Source organism: Malaclemys terrapin, chromosome 23 (assembly GCF_027887155.1).
Source record: "Malaclemys terrapin pileata isolate rMalTer1 chromosome 23, rMalTer1.hap1, whole genome shotgun sequence".
NCBI lineage: Eukaryota > Metazoa > Chordata > Testudines > Emydidae > Malaclemys > Malaclemys terrapin.
This window is the reverse complement of record NC_071527.1, coordinates 10,504,945-10,523,081: the sequence shown is the minus strand read 5'-3', so window position 1 is coordinate 10,523,081 and position 18,137 is coordinate 10,504,945. Positions and strand designations below refer to the sequence as shown.

Below are 18,137 nucleotides of genomic sequence, written 5' to 3'. Positions count from 1 at the left end.
TTGTATACAATTGGCACTGGAGTGCGGGAGGGCATGCCGGGTACAGGCTCCGTGGGGGGGGGGGGGGGGTTTGGGTGCAGGAGAGGGTTCCAACCTGGGGCAAGGGATTGGGGTCTGGGAGGGAATTAGGGTGCAGAAGGGGGTTCTGACCTGAGGTAGGGGGTTGGGGTGCAGATGGGAGTGCGGGGTCTGGGAGGGAGTTAGGGTGCAGGAAAGGGTTCCAACCTGGGGCAGGGGGTTCAAGGTGGGGGCTCTGGCCAGGCGGCACTTACCTCAGGTGGCTCCCGGTCAGTGGCGCACTGGGGCTAAGGCAGGCTCCCTGCCTGCCCTGGCTCCATGCTGCTCCCGGAAGTGGCCGGCATATTCGGCCCCTAGGCAGAGGCACAACCAGGTGGCTCTGTGCAGTGTGCACTGCCTGCACCCACAGCTCCCATCAGCCACAGTTCCCGGCCTGTAGCGCAGCGACAAGTCACCGCTGCGGTGCCTCCTAATGGTCATCCAGGGAATTAGCTCTTTCCACTCAGGAGCGCCCTCTGCAGGCCGGTGTCTCGCTTGCCGCTGGCCCCGGTGTCTCTCCCAGACCCCGGTGCCCCTTCTCTCAGGGTTCTGCCCCCTGCAGTACCCCACAGTCTCACTGAGTCTCCCCTCCCCAGGGAACCCCCAACCCCCTATCCCCACCTTGCCTCAGTCACCATCTAGCCCCTGCTCACTGCCCCACTGCCCTCTTATAAGGGCCAGCTGGGCCCTGATTGGGGCATGGCCGCATCTGTGGCTGGTTCCCCAATTAGCCGAGACTTGCTGCTTTTCCTAGCAGCAGCCCTCTCGCTGCCTCAGCCCTCTGCCAGGGCTGATTTAAGCCTTTTAAGGCAGGAGCGGGTGATCACCCCACTACATATCCCCCACCTCAAGATCCCCTCCACCAGGGGATGGGGGGGTTGTTCCTATCTCCCCAGCTTCCCTCTCAGCTGGGACTGCAGAAGGTCCCTCTCCTGCCGCAAGTTTTCTATTAAGAGGAGCCACCTGCTTCCCTCTTCTGCAGTCTGGGTCCCCACAGTAGCCAGGACCGTTCCTACATGGGTTGCCCTGTCCATCTGGGTCCCCACTGTAGGTTGTCCTGCTCCTGCGTAGGTTCCACTTTTTATCTGGGGCCTTTCTGCCCCAGACAAGCCCCTTTCTAGGGCCCTGGTCCTAACCACCCCCTCCTTTGGGGCAGTTCCAGACCCAGCCTGATCCTCTAGCCTCCCCTTTCTTCTCTGGGGGCAAGGCCGTCTTTCTTGGACGCGCTTGTGGCACAGGAAGCACAGCCAGTGCCTTCCTTTGCACACCTCCGGGTTAAGCCTGGCCCTGTGAGTCCCGTGAGTGCACTCCCTCTTCTTGTGCCCCGGCTTCCCACAGGCCCAACACGTTTGGAGCCCCACTGTTGGCTTCACAGGGGGCACTCTAGTCTCTCTGCAAAGTCCCGGGCGGAGCCTCTTTGCTCTATCCCAATAGGAGCACTCCCTCTTATAGTGCCCCAGTCACCCACAGGCGAAACAGTCTTTAGGCCCCGGCACCGGCCTCCAGCCCAAGTGCCTGGCCCCTTATGAGAGCTATGTGCCCTCCCCCGCAACAGCTGTAGCACCCTTGCTTGCTGCTCGGTGAGATGGGCCACACAGGCTCTCCAATAGTAGTCTCTCATTTCTCCACCTTCAGTTCGCTCAAGTCTTGGATCTGGGCAATAGTCCAACAGTCCTTGCCCTTGCCCCCTGTATCGGGGCGGACTGCATATGCCTGCATTCTCCACCACGGGTAGCGCAGTGACGACTCACTGCTGCGGCACCTCCTGATGGTCATCCAGTGAATAAGCTCTTTCCACTCAGGAGCGCCCTCTGCAGGTCGGTGTCTCACTTGCCGCTGGTCCCAGGGTCCCTCCCAGACCCCAGTGCCCCTTCTCTCAGGGTTCTGCCCCCTGCAGTACCCCGCAGTCTCGCTGGGTCTCCCGTCCCCAGGGAACCCCCAACCTCCTATCCCCACCTTGCCTCAGTCTTGGGCTACCCCCAGTCACCATCTAGCCCCTACTCACTGGGGCAGACTGCAGTATAATTGCCACTCATCATTGGCAAGGAGGGTTTGGACCTGCTGCCTCTGCCTACCCTTGGGCTGCCCTCTGCAACCCTAGTACCTTTCTTTGGCCTTTAACAAGGCCTGCAGCCTGGGGGGTTTCTAGGCTGGAGCTCCCCAGCTCCTCTGGCCTTCCCCCAGCCCTGCTCCAGTCTTGGTACCCTGCTTAGCTCCTAGCAGCCAGGCCCATCCCTCTCCAAATCTAGAAAGAGTGTCTCTGTGGGCTCCCGGCCCACTGCCCTTTTATAAGGGCCAGCTGGGGCCTGATTGGGGCATGGCCGCATCTGTGGCTGGTTCCCCAATTAGCCGAGGCTTGCTGCTTTTCCTAGCAGCAGCCCTCTCGCAGCCTCAGCCCTCTCCCAGGGCTGATTTAAGCCTTTTAAGGCAGGAGCGGGTGACCACTCCACTACACGGCCAATGAGAGCGGCAGGGCTGGTGCTGGGAGCAGCGGCAGCCGTCAAAGCTTCACTGATCGCCACTGCACCTACAGGCTGGACTGCTTTGGTGGAGCTGCGCAGATCCAGGGCAGTCAGGAGCCTGCCTTAGCCCCACTGCACAGCCGACCGGACTTTTAATGGCCCCATCAATGGTGCTGTCTGGAGCCACCAGGGTCCCTTTTCGACTGGGCATTCCAGTTTAAAACCGGATGCCTGGCAACCCCAGTATCATAAGTTAGTCTTATGAGACAGGGATAAATCATGCATCAAAGTCATGAAATGGGCTACAAATGAAATACAAAATAAGGTATTTAAATGTTTAACAAATGGAGATTGGGGTGTGCCATTTGGTTTAGGGTAGCCCTGGCTGCCGGTCCTCAATTTCTCAGGATTTAGCTCCATTTGTAGAATTTCCCAGTGCTTCTAGTTTCTACATGAAATTGATCGTGATCGCAGTATTACAGAATTGTATATGAAAATTAACAGCTTCTTAAAGGGGAAGCTGCCAAAAAGACAGACCCAGAGTTACTGCTACTTCATTCTCCCTTGCTCCTCCCTGACAGACCTCCAGGTACTGCAGTCCAGTATAGGAAGTCTCCAGCTACCGCTTTCTGGGCCCACCTCTGGCTTTTCAGTATGGCCTAGTGACACTATTAAAAGACCCCTCAGCGGGACATGGCAGCAGAAAGATGTTCTTCTCCGCCATGGGACAGAGTGTGAGCAGACTAAAACTAGAACATCCTGAGGAGTGACAGAGGGAGAAAGAGGGAGTGAATAAATAAACAAACACAAAGGAGGAATTATCCCTGACGCCCAATCTTTCCTCTTCTCAAAATTCTGGGTTTTCCCTTCAGGGCCTGTTTAGAAACGGAGGTGTACCCACCCCTTTGGGCATTCCGCTACTGCTAATGACCCAGATGCAGTGAACCCCCACATTAGAGTCCAGATAATGCTGCTGAGAGCTGCCAAACCAATACCAGCTTCATTGCAGACAGTCTATATGGGACTCACTTATTATGGGTACAAAAACGTTACACAAGGCATTATGTTTCACTAACCTGAGAACTTACCAATTCTGTGTCCTCTGGGTGCTTGCTGGTGGTAGAAACAGGACCAGCTCCAGGCACCAGCTCAGCAAGCAGGTGCCTGGGGCGGCCAATGAAGATGGGCGGCATGTTCGGCTCTTTGGCGGCAATTCGGCGGCGGGTCCCTCACTCCCTCTCGGAACAAAGGACCTGCCGCTGAATTGCCGCCGAAGAATGAAGCGGCGGCGGTAGAGCTGCCGCAGATCGCAATCGTGGCTTTTTTTTTTTGCTTTTTTTTTTTTTTTTTTTTTTTTTTTTGCTGCTTGGGGCGGCAACAACCCTGGAACTGGCCCTGGATAGAAACCAGAACAGTCCAAGGAGAAAAAACACTTGAGAAAAGATGAACAAAACTTGTTTAAAATCTAAGATATGGCAATAAACAACAGAGGGAGATATTACTAAATAAAGGATTCTAAGCACCTTTGTATGAGTCTGACCCTAATCTCAGTTACACTGGTGTAAATTTGGAATGACTCCATTGGTTTACTTTTATTGGCGTTACCTGGATTTATCCTGGGACTTAGCAAATCAGAATTAGGATCAGGGCATTGGGGTGGGGAGAATGGAAGCTAGGCACTAGATTTTTCCATTCTACTCTCATCTCTAATGCTCTGTAGGAGGCAGATGGGGGGCTGGAGTCTGAGTGGCTTCTCAATGTCCTGGGGCAGGGGGTCATGGATTCACAGGGTCTGGTCTATGCCGCAGCCTGTAACCAGTCCCTTTGGAGAGATCCCTGTAGTGTGCTAGGCCCCAAAGACCTACACAGTTCCACAGGGGCAGACCCGTGGCCTCCAAAACCAGGCCTTTGGGTGCCAGCAATCCCCGTCCAGCAGAGTCAGACTCCAGTGGGAGGTTCATTCTTTACTCCTTCAGGGAACTATGCTCTCAGTGAATATTTCAAGTAATGCCAGGCAGCCTTTTCAAAACCAGGTAAGAATGTATTAGCCACTTGGCCTACAGAATCGGACAGTTCTTACTTTAGCATAGAGAGGCAGAGGTTAAGCCATGGTCCATGCTGACCAATGCCAGGGCTCCCATGATCCAGGCTGCTGTAGGAACAAACCATCTTGGCTCTCTCCTGCCGTCTCTGTTCTTTTAGATCCAGGTGTGTTTCCTGTGTCTCTGAATGCTCAGCTCTAAACCCAGCTCTAACGAACTTAGGCCTGGTCCCCACTAAGTCCCCAAACATAGCTGAATTCGAAGTACCTTAGTCCGAACTTACCGCGGTCCAGACGCGGCAGGAAGTCTCCCCCCGTCGATGCCGCGTACTCCTCTCGCTGAGCTGGAGTACCGGCGCCGACTGTGAGCACTTCCGGGATCGATCCGGGATCGATTTATCGCGTCTTAACCAGACACGATAAATCGATCCCAGAACATCGATGGCGTGCCGCCGGACCAGCCGGTAAGTGAAGACTAGGCCTGAGTTTGTTCATGACTCTGGTCTCCAACCAGACTGCTGAGTCAAATACCTTTATGCTCAATGCACAAAAATGCAAAGGCCAGAGGGAAACTGAAGCATGCACAGGAATCATAAATCATTACCAAAATTCACACAATCACCACATGGGGCTTTCCCCTTTTGCCCTTGTCATTTTGGGTTCTGTCAGATATAGCCTTCTCCCATCTGTTCCTCATGGGTCAGCAAGCCCTGTGCTAAGCAAGGAAGCAAACACACACCCTAGAGAGGGGCAAGATGCACAGTAAGTTTGCAGGAGAGTATGTATCTTGCTAATCTCTTTAGCCAACAGTTGGTGCTGCAGCTGCTCTTTGTCCACCTGTGAAGCCCAACTGGTCACAGAATGTCCATCTACACTGCACAGCAGCCTGCAGCAGCAAGGCTCAGAACCAGCTCGACAGACTCGGGCTCGTGCGACTGTGCTGAAAGTAGCTGTGTACACAGAGCTTCTAAGTTGTGGCTTGGACGGGAGGTCAGGCTCTGAAGTGTAGGGAGGGGGATGGGCCTCAGCTGGGCCAAACCACAACTTAACAGTGCTGTCTGCACAGCTATTTTTATCATGGTAGCACAAGCCCAAGTCTGTCAAGGTGAGCTGGGAGGGTCCCTGCCACAGGCTGTGTAGATGTCCCCTGATAGGCCAGGGAACCTCCGAAGTACCTGAGGACAGAACCCTTCTAACTTCCCCTCCCTGGCATCTCCAATGAGTTGCCAACTGTCTACTCCCAGCTATTCCAAGGATAGCGGCTTGCCTGCCACACTCTCCCATACATCATGGCTCTGTCATCACTAACTGGGTTCTACTTACCTGGAGGAAATGCGAAGCCTCGGCGTCCCATGGCTGTTCAGAAGACAAGCTCTGGGATTATGACCCTGGCAGCTTCCTTATTAACTAGAAACAAGACCAAAAGCAAAACAGAGACACACTCGGTCACAGCATCTTCCTCTTTAGTCCCCTTATCTCTGGTGTCTGGAAACAGAGTCTTTGGGCCAAGTTCACCTCACTGAAGTCAGTAACTGATCCCGCTAAGGGGATGGGCCCTTTATTATTTATTATCTTCCCTCACCCCTGCAGTGTGCTGGGTGCCCTCACAGGGCAACAGGGAATCAGACAGACCTTATGCTGCAGTTTACACTCTCATGGGAGATCGCACACCTTACAAGACTGTACATAAGGAGAAACAGCCTTGCCCATTCGAATGACTTTCGCAAACGGTCTTTGGTCCTGTTCACCCCAACATGGTCACTAGGGTGATCGTGGGCTATGCTCAAGAGCTTTTCCCTATACTTAGTTGGAACTACCAACTGTCTCTGAGGATGCCAGTCCTCTTTGTGCCCACCAGAAAAGGTTTCCTTGTATAAAAGTCCTTCTTCTACTACAAACCTGGACCTATTAGAAGAGCTGAGAGGTTTTTTTCATAGATTCATAGATTCATAGATTCTAGGACCGGAAGGGACCTCGAGAGGTCATCGAGTCCAGTCCCCTGCCCGCATGGCAGGACCAAATACTGCATAGACCATCCCTAATAGACATTTATCTAACCTACTCTTAAATATCTCCAGAGACGGAGATTCCACAACCTCCCTAGGCAATTTGTTCCAGTGTTTAACCACCCTGACAGTTAGGAACTTTTTCCTAATGTCCAATCTAGACCTCCCTTGCTGCAGTTTAAACCCATTGTTTCTGGTTCTATCCTTAGAGGCTAAGGTGAACAAGTTCTCTCCCTCCTCCTTATGACACCCTTTTATATACCTGAAAACTGCTATCATGTCCCCTCTCAGTCTTCTCTTTTCCAAACTAAACAAACCCAATTCTTTCAGCCTTCCTTCATAGGTCATGTTCTCAAGACCTTTAATCATTCTTGTTGCTCTTCTTTGGACCCTTTCCAGTTTCTCCACATCTTTTTTAAAATGCGGCGCCCAGAACTGGACACAATACTCCAGCTGAGGCCTAACCAGAGCAGAGTAGAGCGGAAGAATGACTTCTCGTGTCTTGCTCACAACACACCTGTTTAATGCATCCCAGAATCATGTTTGCTTTTTTTGCAACAGCATCACACTGTTGACTCATATTTAGCTTGTGGTCCACTATAACCCCTAGATCCCTTTCTGCCGTACTCCTTCCTAGACAGTCTTTTCCCATTCTGTATGTGTGAAATTGATTTTTCCTTCCTAAGTGGAGCACTTTGCATTTGTCTTTGTTAAACTTCATCCTGTTTAACTCAGACCATTTCTCCAATTTGTCCAGATCATTTTGAATTATGACCCTGTCCTCCAAAGTAGTTGCAATCCCTCCCAGTTTGGTATCATCCGCAAACTTAATAAGCGTACTTTCTATGCCAATATCTAAGTCGTTGATGAAGATATTGAACAGAGCCGGTCCCAAAACAGACCCCTGCGGTACCCCACTCGTTACGCCTTTCCAGCAGGATTGGGAACCATTAATAACAACTCTCTGAGTACGATTATCCAGCCAGTTATGCACCCACCTTATAGTAGCCCCATCTAATTTGTATTTGCCTAGTTTATCGATAAGAATATCATGCGAGACCGTATCAAATGCCTTACTAAAGTCTAGGTATACCACATCCACCGCTTCACCCTTATCCACAAGGCTCGTTATCCTATCAAAGAAAGCTATCAGATTGGTTTGACATGATTTGTTCTTCACAAATCCATGCTGGCTATTCCCTATCACCTTACCACCTTCCAAGTGTTGGCAGACGATTTCCTTAATTACTTGCTCCATTATCTTCCCTGGCACAGAAGTTAAACTAACTGGTCTGTAGTTACCTGGGTTGTTTTTATTTCCCTTTTTATAGATGGGCACTATATTTGCCCTTTTCCAGTCTTCTGGAATCTCTCCCGTCTCCCATGACTTTCCAAAGATAATAGCTAGAGGCTCAGATACCTCCTCTATTAGCTCCTTGAGTATTCTAGGATGCATTTCATCAGGCCCGGGTGACTTGCAGGCATCTAACTTTTCTAAGTGATGTTTAACTTGTTCTTTTTTTATTTTATCCGCTAAACCTACCCCCTTCCCATTAGCATTCACTATGTTAGGCATTCCTTCAGACTTCTCGGTGAAGACCGAAACAAAGAAGTCATTAAGCATCTCTGCCATTTCCAAGTTTCCTGTTACTGTTTCTCCCTCTTCACTAAGCAGTGGGCCTACCCTGTCTTTGGTCTTCCTCTTGCTTCTAATGTATTGATAAAAAGTCTTCTTGTTTCCTTTTATTCCCGTAGCTAGTTTGAGCTCATTTTGTGCCTTTGCCTTTCTAATCTTGCCCCTGCATTCCTGAGTTGTTTGCCTATATTCATCCTTTGTAATCTGTCCTAGTTTCCATTTTTTATATGACTCCTTTTTATTTTTTAGATCGTGCAAGATCTCGTGGTTAAGCCAAGGTGGTCTTTTGCCACATTTTCTATCTTTCCTAACCAGCGGAATAGCTTGCTTTTGGGCCCTTAATAGTGTCCCTTTGAAAAACTGCCAACTCTCCTCAGTTGTTTTTCCCCTCAGTCTTGATTCCCATGGGACCTTACCTATCAGCTCTCTGAGCTTCCCAAAATCTGCCTTCCTGAAATCCATTGTCTCTATTTTGCTGTTCTCCCTTCTACCCTTCCTTAGAATTGCAAAGTCTATGATTTCATGATCACTTTCACCCAGGCTGCCTTCTACTTTCACATTCTCAACGAGTTCCTCCCTATTTGTTAAAATCAAGTCTAGAACAGCTTCCCCCCAGTAGCTTTTTCAACCTTCTGAAATAAAAAGTTGTCTCCAATGCAGTCCAAGAATTTGTTGGATAGTCTGTTCCCCGCTGTGTTATTTTCCCAACATATATCCGGATAGTTGAAGTCCCCCATCACCACCAAATCTTGGGCTTTGGATGATTTTGTTAGTTGCTTGAAAAAAGCCTCATCCACCTCTTCCACCTGGTTAGGTGGCCTGTAGTAGACGCCTAGCATGACATCTCCCTTGTTTTTTGCCCCTTTAAGCCTAACCCAGAGACTCTCAACACTTCCGTCTCCTATGTCCATCTCTACCTCAGTCCAAGTGTGTACATTTTTAATATATAAGGCAACACCTCCTCCCTTTTTCCCCTGTCTATCCTTCCTGAGCAAGCTGTACCCATCCACACCAACATTCCAATCATGTGTATTATCCCACCAAGTTTCAGTGATGCCAACAATGTCATAGTTGTATTTATTTATTAGCACTTCCAGTTCTTCCTGCTTATTCCCCATACTTCTCGCATTTGTATATAGGCATCTAAGATACTGGTTTGATCTTTCCTCCCAGTTTTTTCCTGACTCTCCTTTCTCTCTGCCAATATAGCCCACACTCCCTCTTGTTTCCGACTCATTTCCCCGGTCTCCGTGTTCCCCACTTACCTGTGGGCTTTGCTCACCTGTCCCCGTCGAACCTAGTTTAAAGCCCTCCTCAATGGTGGGTCATTCTGTGCAGGGCTGGCTCCAGGCACCAGGCAACCAAGCACATGCTTGGGGCGGCACCTGGTAAGGGGCAGCGGGGGTAGCGCGGTGCGGCATTCCGCGGGGGGGGCACTCTGGCGGCGCAGCGCTCGGCGGGGGGGCGGGCTCCAGCGGCGCAGGGCTGGGGGGGGTGTTCCGGCAGCGATCAGCTTGGGGGGCGGGCTCCGGTGGCGCGGCGCTCGGCGGGGGGGCAGCGCTGGGGGGGTGGCACAGCGCGGTGCTCGGCGGGAGTTCAGGGGGCGGCACATTTTTTGCTGCTTGGGGCAGCAAAAAAGTTAGAGCCAGCCCTGACTCTGTGCCACTGTCCAAGCTCCCTTGAGGCTTTCATCCTCTTCCTGCTCTGCCTGGAACTGCTCCCTTGATGCTTGAGACATTAGTTCCTCACTGGGTTGTGGATTTGGGCTTGGTCCCACTGGAAACGATGCATGTAATGGGGGTATCTCCATTGATTGTGACCCGCTCTCTGCTGGTGCACTAGGTGATATTTCAGGCTCCGGTTGAGCTACTTGCACCGGTTTAGCTGCTGCTGCAGGTGCAGGCTCTGTGGAGCCCTTTGGTGCTGGCTCCCCTGTCTCTGGTGGGGTTGCATGCACGGGCTCTGGTGCTGACTGATCCACCAGTTCCGATCCTTGGGCTGGTTCTAGATGAGTCCCAGGAACTGGATCTAAAACGGTTGCCATAGACTCTGGTCTGGGGTCTGGTTCCACCACCTCTGGCTGGGTCCCCAGGCCTGTGGTATCAGGGACACAGACTGGGTCCTTGTAGGAGGCTCAGGAATGGAGTTAGGTGTGGACGCCTGTTTAGCCTGGCTGCGGGTGAAAATCCCCACCCTTTTTGTTAGCCTTACCTGGTTGGCTTAGTCTTCTCCCAGCAACATAGGAATGGGATAATCATCTAGACAGTATTTGTTCCTGCCATGAGGGCAGGGGACTGGACTTGATGTCCTCTCGAGGTCCGTTCCAGTCCTAGAATCTATGAATCTATGAATCATAGATTGCAAAAGTCCATATTCCTGACCAACCCTTGTACTGGACAGGCAACTTGGCTGTAGGCAAGTTAAAAGAGTTGGCCTTAAAGGGTTATACTGTCACTTGGGCCTCTGGGTTGATGAATTTGGGGTCCACCAGGGATTGGTGGATAGCTGACACCTGTGCTCCAGTGTCTCTCCACACAGTAATCTTCCATCTGCCCACATTCACAGATTCCCTTTGCTCTGGGGGTATTTGCGAGGCATCTGGGCCTGAAGGCTCTTGGTGGGATCCCATGGTGATGAGTTGCAGTCGGCTGGTGCTCTTGGGGCAGCTGGCCTTCACATGCCCCAGCTCATTACATTTAAAGCATTGCCCAGCTGACTGTGGGCTGGGGTGAGGTGGGTAGTTGGAGAGTTGGGTGGTGGGACAAGAGGGCATCTGGGGTCTCCCTGGCTGTGTGGAGGGCTCCTCCTTGCTAGGTGGGGCCTTGGGCTGACGCCGATGGTGGGCTTTCGTCTCGGGTGGCCCCTTCTCGTATCCCCACCAACTGCTACTAGCTTTCTTCTTCTCTGCCACCTCCACCCATTTGGTTCCAATCTCCCCCGCCTTGATTACAGTTTTGGGCTTCCCATCTAGGATGTCAAGTATCAGGGGGTAGCCGTGTTAGTCTGTATCTACAAAAACAACAAGGAGTCTGGTGGCATCTTAAAGACTAACAGATTTATTTGAGCATAAGCTTTCGTGGGTAAAAAACCTCACTTCTTCAGATGCATAGAGTGAAAGTTACAGATGCAGGCATTATATACTGACATATGGAGAGCTTAAAGACTACAAACTACTACCAGTGTACACTGGTTCTCCACTTGCGAAGTAACACCCTGCTCACAGCCCAGGAGGGGAAGTGCCCGGCCGGCGGCTGGGGTCCGGAGGCAAGGGGGCTGCCTGAAGCCAATAGCACTCGGGCAGCTCGGCTCTTAAACAGAGCCGAAGAGTCAGGGGAGGAGCAGAGCCGCCATTTTCCCGGACATGTTCAGCTTTTTGGCAATTCCCCCCGGACGGGGGTTTGACTGCCGAAAAGCCGGACATGTCCGGGAAAAAGAGGACGTATGGTAACCCTAATCTAGTCCAACCCCCTGCTCAAAGCAGGACCAATCCCCAGACAAATTTTTACCCCAGTTCCCTAAATGGCCCCCTCAAGGATTAAACTCACAACCCTGGGTTTAGCAGGCCAATGCTCAAGCCACTGAGCTATCCCCGCACTGAAATAACTACTCTGTGACCTGGGATCTGACCCTTTAAATCTGGGAGAGACACCCAGCTACAACCCTACGGTGGCCTTTGAATTCAGCAGTTGTGGAATTGGATCAGAGAGAGGATTTGGTCCAATCCCGCTTCCCCTTCCAGGTTTTGTATGTAGTTGCGATGAAGAATGGCGGCTGAAGCACCTGTCCCACTGGCACAGCAAAGCCGGCTGTATGATAAACATCGCTGGTTGGAGAGGTGACTGTTTCACAGAGATGAAGTGGAGGGCTCTCCGCAATTCACTGCCAGCAAAACAAATATACATTAAGTGCCCATCCCATGGGAAAACTCCAGTCAACGTCAATGGTATCAGGACTGGGTCCTCATTCAGGAATAGTGCAGAGTCTGCAAAATTCAGCCAGCCTCCCCTAAGGTGACATCACGTACAGGAAAATAACGTAAGTGTAGACAAAGCCCGTTCCCTTCCCCTACCCATGCACAGGTAAGCCATAAAGTAGCAGTCAATAGAGGCTGCTCTAAATAAACCAGAAATGTCCACTTCCAGACAAAGATTGTGGCCTCTCGTGCTAGGACTGGAGCAGGGAGGTTTTTCCAGATATAAGGCTCCACTTTTCCCTCCAGAGAAAGCTTCTGGATTCTTTCCCAGTAGAGGTAACGGAGCCAGAGGAAATTCCATCCAGTGCTAACGCTTTGTTGGGGATGGCCCATCTGCACTGACAAGATTTCCACCTAGGTTTTGGTTTGCAAGCCTCCCCAATTGGATAATTACCTAAATTTGTGTCAAAGCCAACACCTTCCCTGCCTGTTCCACAGTGAGTGATGCATGGAGCCTGCAAAGAAGCAAAGGGAAGGGAACGTGGAGGAATGCAAGAAAGGAGGACTTCTGTGCTGGGTTCTAGGAGACCTGGGATTCCCCCATGATTTGGATGCAACTGAATCTCACTAAGACTCCCAATGCCGTTCTCAGATGGATTAAAACAAGCATGTGTCACTCAGGGGACAAGGTACCTCAGGAACTACAACAGACCCAGATGGATGCGACTTTTGGATGCTGGTATTGGAACAGAATAGAGGATCTCTTACCATCTTGGTGCTGGTAGTGACAGTGGACACGGACGGACTAAAAGTTTGAGTTGTGGGGCTGGGTTTTCTTGTGCCTTTAATCCATCTCCTGTACTCCTCTCTCACCTGGAGAATAAGGGACATGGTCACTACATCATGTAACTAACACCCTCAGACCAGGCCACTGCTAGGCCCGTGAAGTCACTGGGTGGCTGATGACGCGCCACGGGCATTACCTGGCGATTGAGGAGACAGTGCACCAGGAAGATGAAGGCTCCCTGCAGGCTGTTGACAATGGTGAATAAATACGCCATGACCATTTTTGCTGAGCCGACTTGGAAGAGACCAAGACTCCATGTGCAGCCCAGAATGAATAGCTGGGCGATAGCTTTAAAAGTCAGTAGTCTGGATAAAGGCAGATGGAGAGATCCTGTTATAATGACCCTATGGTGAGTTACTGAGTCAGGGGGCCCTGGGTGGTGTGGGGTGAAACATCTGGCACCCGCTTTACTGTGTCTTAGGGTTACTGTCAAGACGAACACAATGGCAACTTACGCCTATGAATCCAAAATACAATATTGTGCCCAACCATCTTCCCACACACACACAGGTGGCTCTTCCAAAGCAAATGGTTCAACCTCTCATTACAGTTTTGTTTTTAATCCCTTCATATCAGGTCCTGGCAATGTGACAATCAAGTGGGAACAGGATAATGGGCTCTCGGGACCCCATCTATGTTGTTCCATAAATAGACAGGGGGTTGCTACAGAGCAACAGTAAGCCACACTTGCCTTCCTCCTCAATGGATGGCACTTTACCTCGACAGTATCCACAGCCCCAGGGAAAAGAGATGAGTTTTCTCCCTAAGTAGCACATGGCCCAGCTCTGAATAGCAGCACAGACTTGCATTTCTCCTTACAAAGCACTAGGCATGTGCAGTAATACCATGGCTTTCTGAAGCCTCAATATTCTGATCTGGTTCTAAAATCTTTTCCCCTCTCATGTCTCCATCCAGCACTCCCAGCTGGCAGCCCTGATCGTGTTCCTCCCAAACAAACAGATTTCATAATGAGTTGCTTTAAAGACCATTTGCATGCCACACTCTGAATGTGCCGCAGGACTTACTGCAAGAGCCTCACTGATCTAGCAGTCTCTTCCGTACCATTACTTCCACTGACTTCAGCGGCTTTCGAAGAGACTGCAACTGTTATCTCAATATCCATCCAGGGACCAACATGATACACATGGCAGAAAAGTATCTCCCATAATTATCCTTTACTGCTGTAGACCTCTCCTCTCTCCTAACTTGACCCTTCAACTGCCACCCTGGCTGTGCTGTGTCTAATTTAAGGTCCAATACAGCATACCCTTATTCATGCAAATTGTCCTTATTTTGGCAGATGGTCCCATGGACAACTTTAGGACTCATGAGTAAGGGACTGCTGATGTGACTTGGGGTTTATCAGCACCTTGGGCAGTGAGACTGTTACTCTCTCATCAAGCAGAAAGTCGCTAAGATAACCTGGAAACCCTACAGTGGCATGTGCTCAGCTGTATGGTGGCAGCAATCTGTGCAGAATCCCACAGGAATTCCCATACAGGAGGCTCACTGGACCCTTCTCATACAGGGGTGGGCAAACTTCGGCCCATGGGCCGGATCCAGCCCATCAGGACTTTGGATCCGGCCCGCAGGATTGCCATCCCTGTGGCGCAGCGGGCCCCACACCACTCCCAGAAGCATCCGGCACCACATCCCTGAAGCCCCTGGGGGAAGGGGAGAGCAGAGGTCTCCGCATGCTGTCCCCCCCCCACACACACAGCTCACATTGGCCGGAACAAGGAACCACATCCAATGGGAGCTTCTGGGAAAGTACCCGCAGGCGAGGGCAGCACGTGGTGCCCTTTGTGCCCGCCCCCGCACCCGGGGTCGCAGGGACGTGGTGCCAGCCGCTTCTGGGAGCGGTGCAGGGCCAGGGCAGGCAGGCAGGGAGCCTGCCTGAGCCCTGCTGCGTGCCGCTGCCATCCCGGAGCCACTCCAGGTAAGCGACACTGGGCCAGAGCCTGCACCCCGAATGCCTCCTGCACCCCATACCTCAACCTCCTTCCCTGAGCCCCCTCCCGCACTACGCACCCTTCCCTGCACTCCTGCCCTGAGCTCGCTCCCACACTCTGCACTCTCTCCTCCACCCCAACTCCTTGCCATGAGCCCCTTCCTGCACACGTCACCCCCTCCCACACCCCGCACTCCCTCCTGCACCCCAACCCCCTGCCCCAGCCCTACACTCATTGCCCTGCATGCAATTTCCCCACCCTGATGTGGCCCTCGAGCCGTTTGCCCACCCCTGTTCTAGTAGATTTAGCGCTGTCCTACCTGGTGTCTTTGAGAGTGGACACATCTTCATTAAGGGAGGAGAGTTTGTCTCTCAGGATCCAGAGAGTTACAAGAAAAAATGTTAAATTTATCTGTGGAAACAGCATGAAATATTCCTTGTAAAACATGCCAGCCAAGGCCAGTCTCTCTGGCTGAGGCACGGAACAATTCTATGGGATCAGACTGCTGCCGACCAGTGACTGCTCGTCAAGGTGGGTCATACATCATTCCCTGCCAGATCTTGGTCCCAGGACATGCAGGGAACTGTTGGCATAGGCAGGGCTGCAATGCATCATATGTGATCATACAGCCAGAGGGCCACATTCTGCTCTTATCTGAATCTGGAGTGACTCCACTGATTCCAGTGGGGTCTGCAGTTATTCCAGATTTAGAGCCCTGTGATTTGTCCCAAAGCTTCTAGATCCCGTCTATAGAGTATTCCCTTCAATTCTGAGGCTGAAATTTATTCTTAACTTGCTGCCTGAGATGGGGAGGAATCTGCAAGGACATTTGCTACCTTTATCCCTTACAACGCATGCACCCTTCCATCCTCAAACTCCCCACGCTGCAGCCACCTTCCCTTCCCCCATCACCTGGGTTATTTACCAGCCAGGCCGGACAAGGCAAGGGACAAAACTATCCTCATTCCTGCAGAGGTTCCACTTGCTTCCATGGCAGCATTGCATGAGTAATGACATATTTTAATTAATCATATTATGGTAGCACCTAGAGGCTCTAATGAGACTGCACTGGGTTCTGTACTCACACGTAGAAAGGGGCAGCTCCTGTCCTGGAGCATTTGTTAGCAAAATAAAAGGGCAAGACCACAGGTGCCAGCTTCCCACAGGCCGCTCAACCCCCCACTCTCTGCCCCAGGGCCCACACCCACCCGACCCTTTCTCCCAAGGCCCCACCCCATATCTTCCCACCCCCACTTGGTACCAAGCCCTGTCCCCCCTTGACCAAGCCCCTGCCTCTTCCCACCCCTACCCCACCTCTTCCCACGCAGTTCTGCCACCTTCCTCCCAGCGCATCCTGCACACCACAGAACAGCTGACTGCGGCAAGTGGGAGGCACTGGGATTGAGGGGGAGAAGTTGATCAGCGTGGCTGCCAGTGGACGGGAGGTATTGGGGGGGATGATGAGTGGGGGAGCTGACTGCCAATGTGTGCTGAGCATCCACTATTTTTTTCAGTGCCTATGGGCAAGACAGACAAAGGGTGGGAGGAGAAACAGAGGTACAGCGAGAAGAAGCTACTTCCCAAGTTAACACAGCAGGCCAGTGGCAGAGTCAGGTCTCCTCACTCACAACCCAGTGCCCAACCCTGACTCCATTCGCCCTGACTGACTCCACAGAATGTAGGCAGTTGTGTTAAGGGGAAATCCTGCACTGGCCAAAGAGGGGTGGATGACATGGGATCTTATAGGACTCTTTCATCTTAAATTCTCTGGGAGATATTCTTCTCTTGGCTCCACTGGAGTCCACAGGGTTGCAGAGGTGAGAGGAGAATGGGGCCCTGTGGTTCTGTGAGGTACCCACCAGGATTATGGCACAGACTGGTCCCAGGAAGCTCCAATGAAAGCCTCTCTCCAGGCTTAGCCAGCAGCTACAGGGAGGGAGGAAGAAGGTGACTTTAATGGTATTACTACCCTTTTTCAGCCCCGGGGGCAGAGAGGGGGTGTTACAGGGCAGCTGGCTCTCAAAAGCGAGATGGGTCTCAGCCTGCTGGTGACATGGTCTCTTGCGGACAGCAAGCAAACAGCCCTCCCCGTCTACCTCAGCACCTCCTGCTTTCAGCCACCACTTCCTCTTCCACCTCCTCAAATGACCCTTTCTGGTGGATGAGCGCAGTATTGATGGAGGGCCAGACATGCAGCAGATGGACATTGGCCTAGCTGCACTGAAGGAAGTGGAGCTGCCCTGATTTACACCAGCTGAGGATTTAGCCTGGGGTGTCTAAAACACGCCACACCCTGTTTTAATGGAGTCGCTCACTTTAGAGAGGGGAATCAGGGATCTTTCTGGCTTGTTCTTCCGCATCATCAGTGGGGCGAAGAGTGTAGATGTCTGATAGGTGGGCAACTCAACTACAGCGCTTGGGGCAGCTTACTGTCCCTGGGGATGGGAAGGGTCTCAGGGGGACATTCAGCTCCCAGGCAGGGTGAGCCGGGAAATCTAGGTTCAAGTCAGACCTGGGGTGAGCTGAACAACTCTATGGAAGCCACATCCTAGCTCCTCTTCAGGATGGGCACTGCACTTACTATTTGGAAGTTCCATAGCCTTCATGATTCACCGCTGCAGAAATAGCCACCACCAGGGCTGGGAATCCGTAGCCAAATGGGTACATGAATCTCTTCTTGAACCGGCTCGCACTGGTGTAATTCACAACCTTCAGGTTCCTGACGGTGAGGAAGAGGTGCAGCCCCTCCAGGAACATCCAGATGAAGCAGGCCAGGAAGAGGTAGTGTAGGAAACCAGCAATGACAGCACACACCACCTGAGGACAGGATGAGAGAGAGCTCTGGGACACTGCTTCCGGGAAGGGAAATACTGAATTTGGAGGTGGGGGAACTTTTGTGAGGATCACATAGGGCTTTTTATTAACACATCTCTCTAGTTATGGCACTCTCCCAGAGACAATACATTCTTCAGTCTACAGAGGCTTGTCTAAGGGCAAGCTGGCTAGCCCTTTCAATCATTCAGAGTCCAGCCCGGTCCTGATCTCCACTCAGAAAAGAGTTGGATACTGTGAGGAATCCTAGGAAAGGGAGCAGAGACATAAACAAGTTCCCAGTCCTCATAATAGGGAGAGACCTGGAGGGTGTAGGTTCTCTTCTCTATATCTGCTTCAGGGTATAGGTGTCTTGCATCTGCCCATCAGTCTGGGGGCAGAGAGGACAGGC

The 18,137-nt window shown here is 51.8% G+C and overlaps 1 protein-coding gene across 1 annotated transcript in view; it reads right to left on the bottom strand.

Moving 5' to 3' along the window:
• LOC128828450 (adhesion G protein-coupled receptor E3-like) overlaps window positions 1-18,137 on the bottom strand; it is a 57,896-nt gene that overhangs the window by 9,786 nt on the left and 29,973 nt on the right. Inside the window, exons 9-13 of the mRNA XM_054013146.1 lie at window positions 17,496-17,731; window positions 16,774-16,840; window positions 15,234-15,325; window positions 13,099-13,267; window positions 12,884-12,988 (exon numbers count right to left, since the gene is read on the bottom strand). Of these exons, the coding sequence (XP_053869121.1) occupies window positions 12,884-12,988; window positions 13,099-13,267; window positions 15,234-15,325; window positions 16,774-16,840; window positions 17,496-17,731 (669 nt within the window). The remainder of the gene's footprint in view (window positions 1-12,883; window positions 12,989-13,098; window positions 13,268-15,233; window positions 15,326-16,773; window positions 16,841-17,495; window positions 17,732-18,137) is intronic.